Raw genomic sequence first — 14,773 nt, 5'->3', positions numbered from 1 at the left:
GAAATTTGCGCATGGCTGATAACGGCACAGCAAATGGGGCACAACTGAATTTTTCCCCAATATCTTATAAAAGGTGCGGGATGTGACTGAACACACACCCGCCCCAAATTTACCTCACTCGCCCCCTTCAATCTGCTCTTAACCCTTCTCCTCTTTTCAAGGTGAAGAATTTCGATGCCTTTATGCTTACAGGTTTCATTAAACATGTATGTGCGTTGAACAGGAACATCTATGTGATTCAGCTAGTAGTAGTAATCAGAGAAAGTCACCATCATATTTATGATACCGTTAATCATGATGGTGACTGTAGCTCTTATTCTCCTGGATTTCTTTTGTTAAATGTAGACAGTAGATGAGCATCTATTTTGTCGTATGAAGCAAATTCATCTAACAATTGTGGCACAGTTTTGTGCGTCATACAAGAGCGAAGGAGAGGACTGGAAAGGCTGCCTCCTGCTGGTGCAAGACCATCGCAGATAAACTTTCAGCAGGAGTGCAGAGAAAGCTGTGTCATTGGAAAGCAAAATAACTCTTTGTTTTACAGTTCCAGTTTCCCTTCCCAACATCGCAGTCTACCAGGATAATTCCAGCACCCACCACCAATTGATTTTGACTTGCGGCATCAGTGAAGGGAGCTTGCCTCAGTTTTTCTGGCAGAAGGACAAGCAACAGCTGACAGGCAGCCTCAGGTATATCTTAACGAACGGCAACAGCACCCTATCGATTCGCAATTTTACCAATTCGGACTGTGGGGCGTACACCTGCACAGTTCAAAACGGCATCAGCAAGAAAGAAACTACACGGACACTGTTGGGTGAGTATTGTCTCTGACATCAAGAACACATGTTCATTATTTAACGTGCAGGACTCCGAGGGATGAGGTAGCATTGTGGTTATAGCAACATTGAAATATAGAAAAATTTGAGCAGGAGCAGGCCAGTCGGACCTTCGAGTTTGCTCTGCCATTCAATATGATCATGGTTGATCCTCTATCTCAATACTATAGTCCCCCTCTCTCCTCATAGGTGGGGAGGCGTAGTTAGTGAAGGAAGAAAACGGAGCAATATTGAGAAAGGATATTGGCTCAGAAGAGCAAAATGTAGAATCGGTCTGGGTGGAGCTGAGAAGCACCAAATGGCAGAAAACATTGGTGTGATTTGTCTATAGGCCTCCAAACAGTAGTTGTAATGCAGTGGATTGCATTGAACAGGAAATGAGAGATGCATGTAACAAGGATACTACAGTAATCATGGGTGACTTTAATCGATATTTAGACCGGCCAAACCAAATTAGCAATAATGCTGTGGAGGATAAATTCCTGGAGTGTGTACGAGATTTTTTTTTGAGACCAGTACGTTGAGCAGCCAACTAGGGAACAGGCGAACCTAAACTGGCTATTATGCATTGAGAAGCGGTTCATTAATTACTTTTTCTGCGGGGTGCTTTAGGGAAGAGTAAACATAACATGACAGAGTTCTTCATTAAGTCGTCTAATCCGAAACTAGGGTCCTAAATCTAACCTAAGGAAACTACGAAGGTATGAGGAGTGAATTGGCTATGATAGATTGGGAAGCTTCATTGAAAGGCATGACAATTGATAGGCAATTGCTATCATTTAAGGAACGAATGCATGAATTGCAACAGTTATACATTCCTTTCTGGTGCAAAAACACGAAAGGAAAAGCGGCCCAACCATGGCTATCAAAATAAATTAAGGATAGTATTAGATCCAAATAGGAATCATATAAAGTTGCCAGAAAACGTAGCAAGCCTGAGGATTGGGAGTAGTTTAGAGTTCAACAAAAATGACCAAGTGATTGATTAAGAGGGGCAAAATAGAGTACGAGACTAAACTTGCCTGGAATTAAGGGGACTGAAAGCTGATAAATCCCCAGGGCCTGTTAATCAGCATCCGAAAGTACTAAAAGAGGTAGCCATGGAAATAGATATTGCATTCGTTGTCATCTTCCAAAATGCTTTAGATTATGAAACAGTTCCTGCAGATTGGAGGGTGACAAATGCAACCACGCTATTTAAAAAAGGAGGAAGCCAGGAAACAGGGATCTACAGACCAGTTAGACTAACATCAGTGGTAGGAAAAATGCTAGAGTCTCTTAGAAAGGATGTGATAACAGGACATTTGGAAAATATCAACGGGATTAGAAAAAGTCAACATGAATTTATGAAAGGGAAATGGCGTTTGACAAACCTACTGGAGTTTTCTGAGGATGTAACTGGTAGAATAGATAAGGGAGAACCAGTGGATGTGGTGTTTTTGGATTTTCAGGAGTCCTTTGATAAAGTCCCATGTAAGAGGTTAGTATGCAAAATTAAAGCACATGGGATTGGAGGTAATAAACTGGCATGGATGGAAAATTGGTCAACAGGCAGGAAACAGAGACCAGGAATAAATGAGTCTTTTTCCGGGTGGCAGGCGGTGACTAATGGTGTACCACAGGGATCAGTGCTTGGGCCCCAGCTATTCACAATATATATCAATGAGTTGCATGAGGGAACCAAATGTAATATCTCCAAATTTGCTGACGACACGAAATTAGGTGGGATTGTGAGTTGTGAGGAGGGTGCAAAGAGGCTTCAAGGCAATTTAGACAAGTTGAGTGAGTGGGCAAATACATGGCAGATGCAGTATAACGTGGAAAAATGTGAAGATATCCACTTCGGTAGGAAAAACAGAAAGGTAGAGTATTATTTAAATGGTGATAGATGGGGAAATGTTGATGTACAAAGGGACCTGGGTTTCCTTGTACACCAGTCACTGAAAGCAAACATGCAAGTGCAGCAAGCAGTTAGGAAGTAAAACGGTAAGTTGGCCTTAATTGCAAGAGGGTTTGTTTACAGGAGCAAGGATGCCATTCTACAATTGCACAGGGCCTTGGTGAGACCACACCTGGAGTACTGTGTGCAGTTTTGGACTCCTTACCTAAGAAAGTATATACTGCCATAGATTGAGTGCAACGAAGGTTCACCAGACTGACTCCTGGGATGGCAGGACTGTCTTATGAGGAGAGATTGGGTCGACTAGGCTTGTATTCACTGGAGTTTAGAAGAATGAGTGGGGATCTGATTGAAACGTATAAATTTCTGACAGGGCTAGGCAGACTGGATGCAGGGAGTATGGAAGCAGCTTGGTCACTATTCAGAGCGATAGCTCAAATATTCTTTTAAGGTCTACTCTCTTGTTTGTATTTAGAGAAATCTGAATTTGTTGAGTCTGTATGTTCCAGTTATGTTTAGCATCAATCACTGGACACAGACAACAAGAATAACTTTTAACAGGTCTTTACTATTCGAAGGTCAGGGCTGAAATGCCCAGCAAATCCTTGCACAACACTTATATACCGGTGTGGTCACCACCGGTATTACAGTATTACAGTATACAGCAGCCAAGAGAAAATAGTACATCTCTTAAGGTAGTTCTCTTTAAGGTGGAACAGGTTACATACACCACAATCCTCCCTTTTTAGCTTAACAGTTATATCCCCATTTAACATAACATAATAACATATATATATACAACTTCATGCAAAACAGTTCAAAGATTCAGTCTCTGAGGAGGCCTCCTGATTCGAGTTGGATAACGCCTTTCAGGGGTCTCTGATTCTCGTTGCTGGGGTGACTCATCTAGTTGGTCTCTTATGGATTGGACATCATCATCAGGTACATTCACTTCTGAGGTAGATGCTTCAGGTTCACTAACTTCTTTCACGGTTGTCTCTGCTGTAACCATGGGTTCGACCCTTGTTCTCGATTCTACCAGTTGGTCAGCATGACGCCGTATTACATTTTCACCAATATCTACCGTGTACATCAGGGGTCCTTGTCTGGCCCGAATTGTTCCAGATTGCCATTTCTCGTTTTTATAGTCCCGGGCTAACACTGGTTGTCCTATTTCGAAACTCCGAGTGGTCTTGTTATTTATATGCTGGAACTGTTTGTTTTCAACTTCCCTCCGCACATTTGGTTTTAACAAGTCCAACCTGGACCGCAACCTCCTGTTGTAGAACATCATGGCAGGACTTTGGTTTGTCACTGCATGAGTGGCGTTTCGATATGCCAGTAGGAATTTGTCCACCTTGTGTTGTAGTGGAATCTGATCTTCGCTCATGGCCTTTATTGCTTTTTTAAACGTTTGTACAAATCTCTCGGCCAACCCGTTTGTAGCCGGATGATATGGGGCAGAGGTATAATGTTTCACCCCATTCTTCTTCATGAATCTCTGGAATTCTTCTGACACGAACTGCGGTCCGTTGTCTGAACATATTTGTTCTGGCAATCCATTTCTCGCAAATATCGTTCTTAGCACCGCGATCGTCTTCTCCGAGGTCGTGGCAGTCATTTTAATCACTTCTGGCCATTTAGAATGTGCATCCACCGCAATTAAAAACATGGAGTCCATGAAAGGACCAGCAAAGTCAATATGTACACGTTGCCATGGGGTTGAAGGCCATTCCCATGGATGCAGCGGTGCAATCGGAGGTGCATTTTGCACTTTTTGGCACCCTGAGCAGCTTTTCGTCAGCTCCTCTATCTGTTGGTCGATACCCGGCCACCACACATAAGCCCTAGCAAGGCTTTTCATCTTGACTCCCCCCAGATGACCTTCATGCAGTTCCTTTAGAACTCTCTCTCTTAACTTAGGAGGAATAATCACCCTTGTTCCATACATCAATGTTCCTTGACAGACGGACAGCTGTTCTCGTCTTGCTGAGAATGCCGGTAACAGTGGATCACCTTGTGCTGGCCATCCCTTCACTGTCACTTCGTAGACCCTGGACAGTGTCGGGTCATTCCTGGTTTCTCTTTCAATACTTGCATTGGTGACTGGTAAACATTCGATGATGGTCGAGTGAAATAACTCAACAGGGTCAACCGTCGGTGCCTCCTCCTCTGTAGGTAGTGGCAGGTGCGACAGCCCATCAGCATTACCATGCTGCTTTGTACCTTTGAATTCTATCTGATATTGATGTGCCCCTAGGAAAATGGACCATCTCTGGAGTCTCTGTGCTGTCATCACCGAAACACCCTTCTTAGGGTTAAAAATGGATACCAACGGCTGGTGGTCTGTCAGAAGCGTAAACTTTTGGCCCTGCAGGTAATGATTAAACTTCTTTACTCCCCACACAAGGCTGAGAGCCTCCCTATCTATCTGAGCATAGTTGCGCTCAGCGGAGGTCAATGATCTGGATGCGAATGCAACTGGCCTCTCCTGGCCATTTGGCAACTTGTGTGAGAGTACTGCCCCAATACCATATGGAGAAGCATCACAAGCCAAACGAATAGGCAGCGTTGGGTTGAAGTGAGCCAACACTTCCTCTGAGGTGATCAATGCCTTGCTTTCGCGAAAGGCCCTCTTACAGTCCTCGCTCCACTTCCATGGTACTTCCTTCTGCAAAAGAGCATTCAGCGGGTGCAGCACCATGGATAAATTTGGCAGAAACTTATGGTAATAGTTAATCAACCCTAGAAACGACCTCAATTGGGATACATTATCCGGAGCGGGAGCCTTCACAACAGCTTCGATCTTGTCAGGAGGCTTATGAAGCCCCTCCTGGTCAATGACATGACCACAGTACGAGATCCGCTTCTGAAAGAATTCACATTTCTGGCGATTAACTCGAAGACCATATTCTTTCAATCTGGTGAGCACCAGTTCCAAGTTTGCAAGGTGGTCCTCGTCATCATCTCCTGTAATCAGAATATCGTCCAGGTAACATTGTGTACCTGGAATTCCCTGTAATACCTGCTCCATGGCCCTCTGCCAAATTGCTGGAGCCGATGCCACTCCAAAAAACAGTCTATTATACCGGTACAAGCCTCTATGCGTGTTGATCGTGAGATACTGGCGTGACTCTTCCTCAACTTCCATCTGTAAGTACGCCTGCGCCAGGTCTATCTTGGTGAAGTGTTTCCCACCAGACAACGAAGCGAAGATATCCTCAATCCGTGGAAGCGGATACTGCACCGTGTGTAGCACCGGATTAACAGTGATCTTGAAATCACCACAGATGTGAACCTTCCCTGGTTCCCCCGGCTTGTTGCTCGATGAACACTTCATGACTGGGACAATGGGCGTGGCCCACTCACTCCAGTCTACCTTAGACAGTACTCCTGAACGTTCTAGCCCTTCCAGCTCAGCTTCCACAGCAGGTCGTATTGCATAAGGTACCGGTCTGGCTTTGAAAAATTTCGGGTTTGCATGTTCTTCAACCTTGATGTTTGCCGTAATTCCTCTCAGTGTTCCCAGTCCTTGTTGGAACACCTCTTTAGCATCGTCCAATATTCTGGACAATCGTTTAGGTTTGACATCTTTTGTACCGGAATCTACCGTTAGTGCTTTTAAGGAATGCCAGTCCATATTTATTTTCCTAATCCACTCCCGTCCCAGTAGTGGTGGACCTCCCTCAGGTAGCACATATAAGTCCATTCCTCGGCTTTCCTTGCCCTTGTGGACCACCTTTACCTCTATCTTCCCGATGGGGAATATGTGGGAATAACCTTTTGTAATCTTTCTTATTCATGACCGTCAATGCCGATCCAGTGTCCAATTCCATCTTCACTTGTACTCCTGCTATCTGAAGTGTGACCCAAATTGTTTGGAGGTCTGCTTCCTTCCCAACATTGTGTACTCTTAGACTACCCAGTTCATTACTGCTGGCGTCTGAATCTGACTTCTGTTAGTTCGAACTGTTCTCTGTCACCTTGTGTACCTTTTTGTACTTTTCCTGCGGTGACTTTTTGTTGCTGGTCTTCTTTCCTGACCGGCATACTTTAGCTATGTGACCAAGCCTGCCACATTTTCTGCATTCATGATTTTTGAACCAGCACTGGTTCTGATCGTGTGTTGTCTTTCCACAACGATAACATTTTACTGTACTCAAGACCATTTGATTGGTACAGAGTTCCGGTGACCGTAGCTGCACTTCCACAGTGCCTCTTGCTGCGGCTTCTTGCGATGCTGCAATAGTGACAGCTTTATCAAGCGTAAGATCATTCTCTTCAAGCAGTCGCTTTTGTGTTCCTTCTTTTAACAATCCACACACAAATTTATCTCTCAGCGCATCTGCTAGCCCTGTCCCAAACTGACAGTACTTCGATAGCTTACGTAGTTCAATTAAAAATTCAGCGTTGCTTTCGTCTTTCAACTGCGTTCTTCTGTAAAATTTAAATCATTCCGTTATCATCAGCGGCGTGGGGTTTAAATGATTTTTCAGGACAGTAACAATATTCATGAAGGTCTGATCCGCCAGTTTATTTGGTGATAGAAGGTGCTTCAATAGCCCGTATGTCTTCGCCCCCATTGAGCTTAATAAGGTTAATGCTTTCTCATCATCTGGTACCTTATTTGCTTTACAATAAACTTCCAGGCGTTCTACATACGTGGTCTAATCTTCGACATCACTATCAAAGGTATTAATGCTCCCATGTTTAGGCATCCTTGCAAGTTTTTAAAATTTTTTTAAAAGTTTTTTTAAATGGCGGCTTGTCTTCTTCCCCCGCCTACTAAAATGGCAGCTTCCCGCACTTGGCGGTCTTTCCCGCGCTCGTCTTCTTCCCCGCCGACTACAATGGCGGATTCCCGCGTTTGCCTTCTTTCCCCGCTGGCTGCAATGGCAATTGCCTTGCTGCTGCCGTTCTCGCCTCCCCAGCGGTTCTCACTCCCCGACGCTGCTTTGCCTTGCAGCCCCGCTTGCAGACCGGTCCTTTACACTGGCTGCGTTTGAATTCTCCGCGGCTCTCGTGCCTTAAGCTTCTCAACTCCCCGACGCTGCTTTGCCTTGCAGCCCCGCTCGCAGCCCGGTCCTGTACACCAGCTGCGTTTGAGTTCTCCGTGGCTCTCGAGCCTTAAGCTGCCCCAGTCGCTGCGCCTCTTGGCCTCGATTGCAGCCCGGCCCTTTCTACCGGCCGTGGTCTAGCTCTCCGCCCTTATTCCTCCGTTTTCCCTCCCCTACTCCACAGTCAACGCGGCCGACTTTCTGCTCGTGTTGCTGATCGGCTTACCCACCACCATGGTAGAAGGGATGATCACTGCCTGTCGCTGATGGAGGGCTTCGTGGTCAGAATTCTTTTTCTTTTTAACCCGGGTTCTCGATGCCTCCCGTGCGATGGTGCTCAGCAGGATGATGAGGGCGGATGCCTCTTCTCGACGCCCGTTTTGAGGACGAAGCTGCCTTGGATGTAAATTTGCCGCAGGGTAAGATCGGACTCGTCGCCACTGTTGAGTCTGTATGTTCCAGTTATGTTTAGGATCAATCACTGGACACAGACAACAAGAAAAACTTTTAACAGGTCTTTACTATTCGAAGGTCAGGGCTGAACTGCCCAGCAAATCCTTGCACAACACTTATATACCGGTGTGGTTACCACCGGTATTACAGTGTTACAGTATACAGCAGCCAAGAGAAAATAGTACATCTCTTAAGGTAGTTCTCTTTAAGGTGGAACAGGTTACATACACCACAGAATTGTTTATTTTTGAATGCATCTACGCTTGCTGCAGAACCAACAGAGGTATCTTAGAAACTGATTTATTGAGATGTCAGTTCCTCTTGGGCGACAGGGCATAATGGGTGATAACAAATCCGTAACCCGTTTACCGTTTGGCCCGAATGTGTTTTCCAATGACTTGAACGCCACTGTTTGAGAGGCTGATGGAGGAACGGGCATGATGTCGTCCTGAGAGAGGATGGCACTTGCCTCTGCCATGGAGACAATACCACTCTCATCCAGCTATGCCTCAGCACTCCCAGTGCTCTGAGTGAGAACAGAGTTCAGCAGTGATGAGACACTCTGCAATCCCTATTCAGGCTTTCATTCACGCTTTAGATGGCCGAGGAGTTGCTGGATCCCAGTGTGCCGCCCGTTCATCGGCCAAAAATGGGTCTCAATAAATTCATCTTCAATTTTCTGCTATTTTAGTAGAGTTAATAATTTGCCTGAAAAAAGGGCGTGTGTGTCTGTGTATTAATATTGAACAGCCTTTCAGGGTGAGAAATGTTATTTAATGTAATAACGTAAATATCACATTTCTCTCTTTAACTTACAGGTGAGGACAGCTCAGAATGCGAGACTTCAAATCACCTGATTACAGTAATCGCTGTGGCTATTTGTGTGGTAGGGTTGGCTTTAGTCGTTATCTGCATCACAAAATGTGTGAGCTCCAGTACAGGTAAATAAAATCATGATACTAAATTTATCAGAGTCAATACGTCATGGATTATAACATTACCGTCGGTGGGAAAGTGATTGCTTCACTTTAATTGTTTTTATTTCTTTTCCCGCAAGATAGAAATACGGAACGGGTTCACTTGGATCACAGGTATGTTGAATAATTGAGAATCCGTCAGGGAACTGACGGGATTGGGCGGAACAATGGCTTCACATCCCGCCCAATATTACTCACCATTGACTTCAGCGTTGCACCCGATTCCGTCAGTTCCCCGGTGGACGAGTTCGGTTAAAATTGCTCGCTTTAACTCACAGGAGATGATGTGCAAAATACTGCGCCCTTCATTTCAGTTATTTCATTCAAGGAAACTGACATCGCAAATAATTTGAAGTTTGTTGGCGAGCCTTCCCATCGTATATAATTGTTTTAGAAAAGAAAATGCAATAGGAAACCGTTTCAACTCCAATCCCACCAAAATCGAGACGTTTACAATGGCCCAGAAATTCGGGTCGGGGGCTTCCCGCGGGCGCAAGCCCCTGACCTGCACTTACCTCGCGCGCTGGCCGTTGAGCTGTGGGCCCCCGTGGTATTGCGATCCTGGGTCTCTTCCAGCGGCCGGCAAGCAGTGCTTGCATATCCCAGGGGCGCAGTTAGTTCGAAGCGTCCCCTGGGATCACGTGGGCCATGGAGAGCCAATGGTAGCAGGGAATGCTTCATTCATAAGTTTGACAGGAAGACCTGTCAAACCTATAAATATTATTAGCCCCAAAACATCTCTAAATATTCAAATAAATTTAGAAACAAACATCACATTTTTAAAATAAACTATAAATTACATGAAATAGCTACTTTAAACAATAATTTAAATTTTTGAAAAAAATAATTTTATTTTCTAACGCGGCTAAAAGTTACCTTTCTTTAAAGTATTTAAAAATAATAAACCTGTGTAAATAATGTATTAATTTTAATTAATTCACCGCTTACCTTGTAAAAAGCAAGCCGTGCGACTGCTTTTTATATGTGTAACTTCTGGAGAATTACCATCCCAGGATAACCTGCAAAAAAAATCATAAGTTCGATGCGCACGCGCTGCCTCTCCTGCGCACGCGTTCGACTTCTGAACCCCTTCTTTCAGGGGAACGGAAGTGCCGGTTTCCCGCGCATGCGCAGTGCACGCACGAAACTGGCACTTCCATTGGGCTTACGGGTGAGTACCCCGTGCGTACTCACCCGTGGAGACCCGAATTTCTGGGCCATTAACTTAGAAATCACCTTTAGCAATGAATTATTGAGGTAATCATGTCACAGTCATTCAAGTCCTGCTTTAAACGAGGCGTTAAACTATTTAAAACCAATTACATATTTCACCTATTAAATATAAACCGGAGGAATTCCAGTGCCATGATTGTTGAAGCCTTGATAGGGCGGACATTGATAAAATGGTTCTGTTTGTGGGGGAATCCTAAACTAGGCCTCCTTAATATAAAATACTCACTAAGAAACACCGGCACAGACCAGTTGAGCCGACTGGCCTATTTCTGTGCTGTAAATTCTATGTAACATGTAATATGTTCATAGAGTTATATCAGTAGTTGTAATTTTTAGACTTATTTGACTTATCCACATCGTCAGAACAAAATATTCGGTGCACCAATGCAACAGATCTGTTCCCAACACCAGCCATCCGTACAGCATCTCTGAGTGCTCATGTAAATGTTACAAGAAATTGTGCAGAGAAGGAAATGTTTCTGTTGTAGAGTTATCCCACTGGAAACTGGCTTACTATAGATATATAAGTAGATGAAACGATAGATAAGTGAAGGCTAAGCTGTGATATTCCTTATGTGTTCAAGATCTTAAAACACGTCGATAAAATCAATTTATGAGAAACTTCTTAACATGACTCCAAGAAGGACAACCACAGGGCATGGGGTGAATGTCAGAAGAGGGACGATTATTAGAGATCCGATATAACTGCCTCTCATACAGGATGGCGAATGTTTTCAGTGGGCTGTCCAGCTGATAGCATCAGCAATTTTACAAAGCAGTGGGACACGTGCTTGCGAGAAACTGAATTTAGAGATATGAGCAGTGGAATGTGTATTGTGTTCTTTTAAATTCGGAGATCTGTTACAGTTGCAAATATAATTTGATTCTGTGACATATATTGCTCGGACAGATAGATAGACATACCCTATACTCAAAAACATAATGGTACAATTGAAATTGTTGATAGTAATTTAATGTTCTGTAAATCCTTGAGAAATAACAGAAAGGCAAGCAATAGATTAACTTTTATTGAATTACACATATTCGCTGCTCAATTTCTGCCCTATTATCTGAACGTAATTGGAGATTTAATTTTTATTTTAGTAATTGAATTTTTCTGTCAAGATGTGTTCGCCTGCTTAACAGTGCCTTTCATTGCCCTTAGATCAAATCCAGCGGTGCGTGGACAGAAACAGCAGAGGTGAGAATCAGTCATTGAATGACAAATCCTTGAAACTGAGACTGAAAATGTTACTGGTATTGCCTTGGATTTCAATCTTAAATTGAGTCAAATTGCGTCCAACTTTTATTCTTAGAAGACATCGTGCGACCAATTCAGGATGCACCAAACCACAGACTGCGTATGTAAATTATAATCCAATTCATCAGTAATGTTTGCATGAAGAGATAAAATAAAACTAAGTCTGTCTATCTATCTATCTATCTAACTGTCTATCTAACTATCTAATTATCTATCTATCTTTCTATCTATCTATCTATCTGTCTGTCTGTCTATCTATCTGTCTGTCTATCTATCTATCTATCTATCTCTCTATTCTTATCTCTCTATCTATCTATCTATCGATCTATCTTGTCTGTCTGTCTATCTACTTATCTTATCTATCTGCCTGTCTGTCTATCTGTCTGTCTCCCTGTCTGTCTGTCTATCTATCTATCTATCTATCTGTCTATCTCTATCTCTCTCTCTCGCTCTCTGTCTATCTATCTATCTATCATCTTTTATGTCTGTATCATTGTTTCACTTGAAATGGACAGAACGGCCATGAGCAACGACAGAAAAAACAATGAGGTACAATTATGAAAAGCAAAATTAACCCGAAAAAGCTAGACAACCGAAAAAGATTTCGAGAGCTACAAGCAGAGCGAGGGAGAAAGGGACAGTATGGAACACAAAAATCAATTATTCCAAAATATTCTGCAATCTGCTTCTACCTCTGATTTTCGATTAAACTGCCCATATATGATATAGTGCATATTCTGCAACATAAAAATGCAACATTCCAAACTTGCCTCTATTTTTCCTGTTACGTCTTCCCAAAGAATTTAGCAGAAGATATATCAAATAAAAAGAATGGATAGGTTCAATAAGATGTCTCAATATTTACTTACATAAGTTTACCCTATTCATAGAGCATGTCATTGCGCCTGAACTACTTTGTAATTTATTTCTCTACTCTATACCACTGTATACATTTCAAACATTGCAGATGATAATTAAATATCTTTGTAGATAACGAAGTAATATTCTCCATCTGCTCGCACCCTATCGTGTTATATGTATGATTCAGCAGGCATGTCATACTGTAAATATGTTTTTTAACAAGATTGCAAAACTATGCAAAATCCTTCCTCCATCTATAGGTTATTTACACCTCTCCTAATAATACAACTCTTAAATAGTTTTGAAATCGGACTTTGAATTCGGTTACATCTGCACCTTGCTTTATCTCAGCCTCTCTCCTATTCTTTTCAACCTTGAAACTGCTCAGCATCTCAGCCTCTAATTCATTAGATAGATAGATTAAGTTTTTATTTGCTCCATGTCTGAAAAACTGCAACATTCCAAGAGTAAAAAGATAACTGCTAAAGTTGGCGTCCTGTAAATGTTTCTTCTGTAATAGCGACCATAGCTGTAAAATTGCTAGTTTGGTGATGTATATTCACTTTCCAAATCATTGAGCATATCCTGGCTGCTGCGTTTAACATAGAAACATAGAAACATAGAAGATAGGAGCAGAAGTAGGCCACTCGGCCCCTCGAGCCTGCTCCACCATTCAATGCGATCATGGCTGATCATCCAAATTCAGTACCCGGTCCCTGCTTTCTCCCCATACCTCTTGACACTTTAGCCTTAAGAAATATATCCAACTCCTTCTTGAATATATTTAATGAACTGGCCCCCACCGCCTCCTGTGGTAGAGAGTTCCACAGGTTCAACACTCTCTGGGTGAAGAAATTCCTCCTCATTTCTGTCCTAAATTGCCTACCCTTTATCCTTAGATGGTGTCCTCTGGTTCAGGAATCCCCGAACATCGGGGACATCCTTCTTGCATCTAGTCTGTCCAGTCCTGTCAGAATTTTATAAGTTTCAATGAGATCACATCTCATTCTTTGAAACTCCAGCGAGTACAATCCCAGTCGACCAAATCTCTCCTCATACGTCATTCCTGCCATCCCAGGTATCAGCCTGGTGAACCTTCGCTGAACTCCTTCCATGGCAAGAACATCCTTCCTCAGATAAAGCAACCAAAACTGCACACAATACTCAAGATGTGGTTTCACCAAGGCCCTGTACAGCTGCAGCAAGACATCCTTGTTCCTGTACTCAAACCCTCTCGCTAGGAAGGCCAACATGCCATTTGCCTTCTTAACCGCCTGCTTCACCTGCATGCTTACCTTCAGCGACTGGTGCACAAGGACACCCAGGTCTCGTTGCACTTCCCCTTCTCCCAATCTATTGCCATTTAGGTAATAATCTGCCTTCCTGTTTTTGCCACCAAAGTGGACAACCTCACATTTATCCACGTTATATTGCATCTGCCATGTTTCTGCCCAATCACCCAAAATGTCCAAATCATCCTAGATTTTTTCGACGTCCTCCTCACAGCAGACACGCCCACCCAGCTTTGTGTCGTCTATAAATTTGGAGATATTACATCTAGTTCCCTTGTCTAGATCATTAATATATATTGCGAATAACTGGGGTCCAAGGACCGATCCCTGTGGTACCCCACTAGTCACTGCCTGCCATTCGGAAAAAGACCCATTTATTCCAACTCTTTGCTTTCTGTCTGCCAACCAGTTCTCTATCCAAGTCAATACCTTGCCTCCAATCCCATGTGCCTTAACTTTACATGCTAATCTCTTATGCGGGACCTTAGCGATGGCCTTCTGAAAGTCCAGGTACACCACATCCACTGGTACTCCCTTATCTATTTTACCAGTTACATCCTCAATAAATTCCAGTAGATTAGTCAAGCACGATTTACCTTTTGTGAATCCATGTTGACTTTGCCTGATCCTGTCACTGTTTTCCAAGTGCTCTGCTATTATTTCTTTGATAATGGACTCTGGCATTTTCCCCACTATCGATGTCAGGCTTACCGGTCTGTAATTCCCCGTTTACTCTCTACCAACTTTTTTGAATGGTGGGTAACATTAGCTACCCTCCAATCCATGGGGACTGTTCCAGATTCCATCGAATGTTGGAAGATGATCAGCAATACTATTGCTAGGGCCACTTCCTTAAGTACCCTAGGATGTAGGTTATCAGGCGCTGGGGATTTATCGGCCTTC

The 14,773-nt window shown here is 43.3% G+C and overlaps 1 protein-coding gene across 1 annotated transcript in view; it reads left to right on the top strand.

Moving 5' to 3' along the window:
• The window catches only part of LOC147109929 (hepatic and glial cell adhesion molecule-like), a 34,903-nt gene that overhangs the window by 16,698 nt on the left and 3,432 nt on the right, over positions 1-14,773 (top strand). The window contains exons 3-7 of the mRNA XM_086002429.1: positions 545-814; positions 9,065-9,187; positions 9,308-9,337; positions 11,622-11,657; positions 11,773-11,817. Of these exons, the coding sequence (XP_085858555.1) occupies positions 545-814; positions 9,065-9,187; positions 9,308-9,337; positions 11,622-11,657; positions 11,773-11,817 (504 nt within the window). The remainder of the gene's footprint in view (positions 1-544; positions 815-9,064; positions 9,188-9,307; positions 9,338-11,621; positions 11,658-11,772; positions 11,818-14,773) is intronic.

This window comes from Somniosus microcephalus, chromosome 12 (genome assembly GCF_052327205.1).
Source record: "Somniosus microcephalus isolate GS21.2 chromosome 12, FLI_Smic_1.0, whole genome shotgun sequence".
In the NCBI taxonomy this organism is placed as follows: domain Eukaryota; kingdom Metazoa; phylum Chordata; class Chondrichthyes; order Squaliformes; family Somniosidae; genus Somniosus; species Somniosus microcephalus.
The sequence above is the reverse complement of the archived record's forward strand: the minus strand, read 5'-3'. Positions and strand labels throughout refer to the sequence as shown.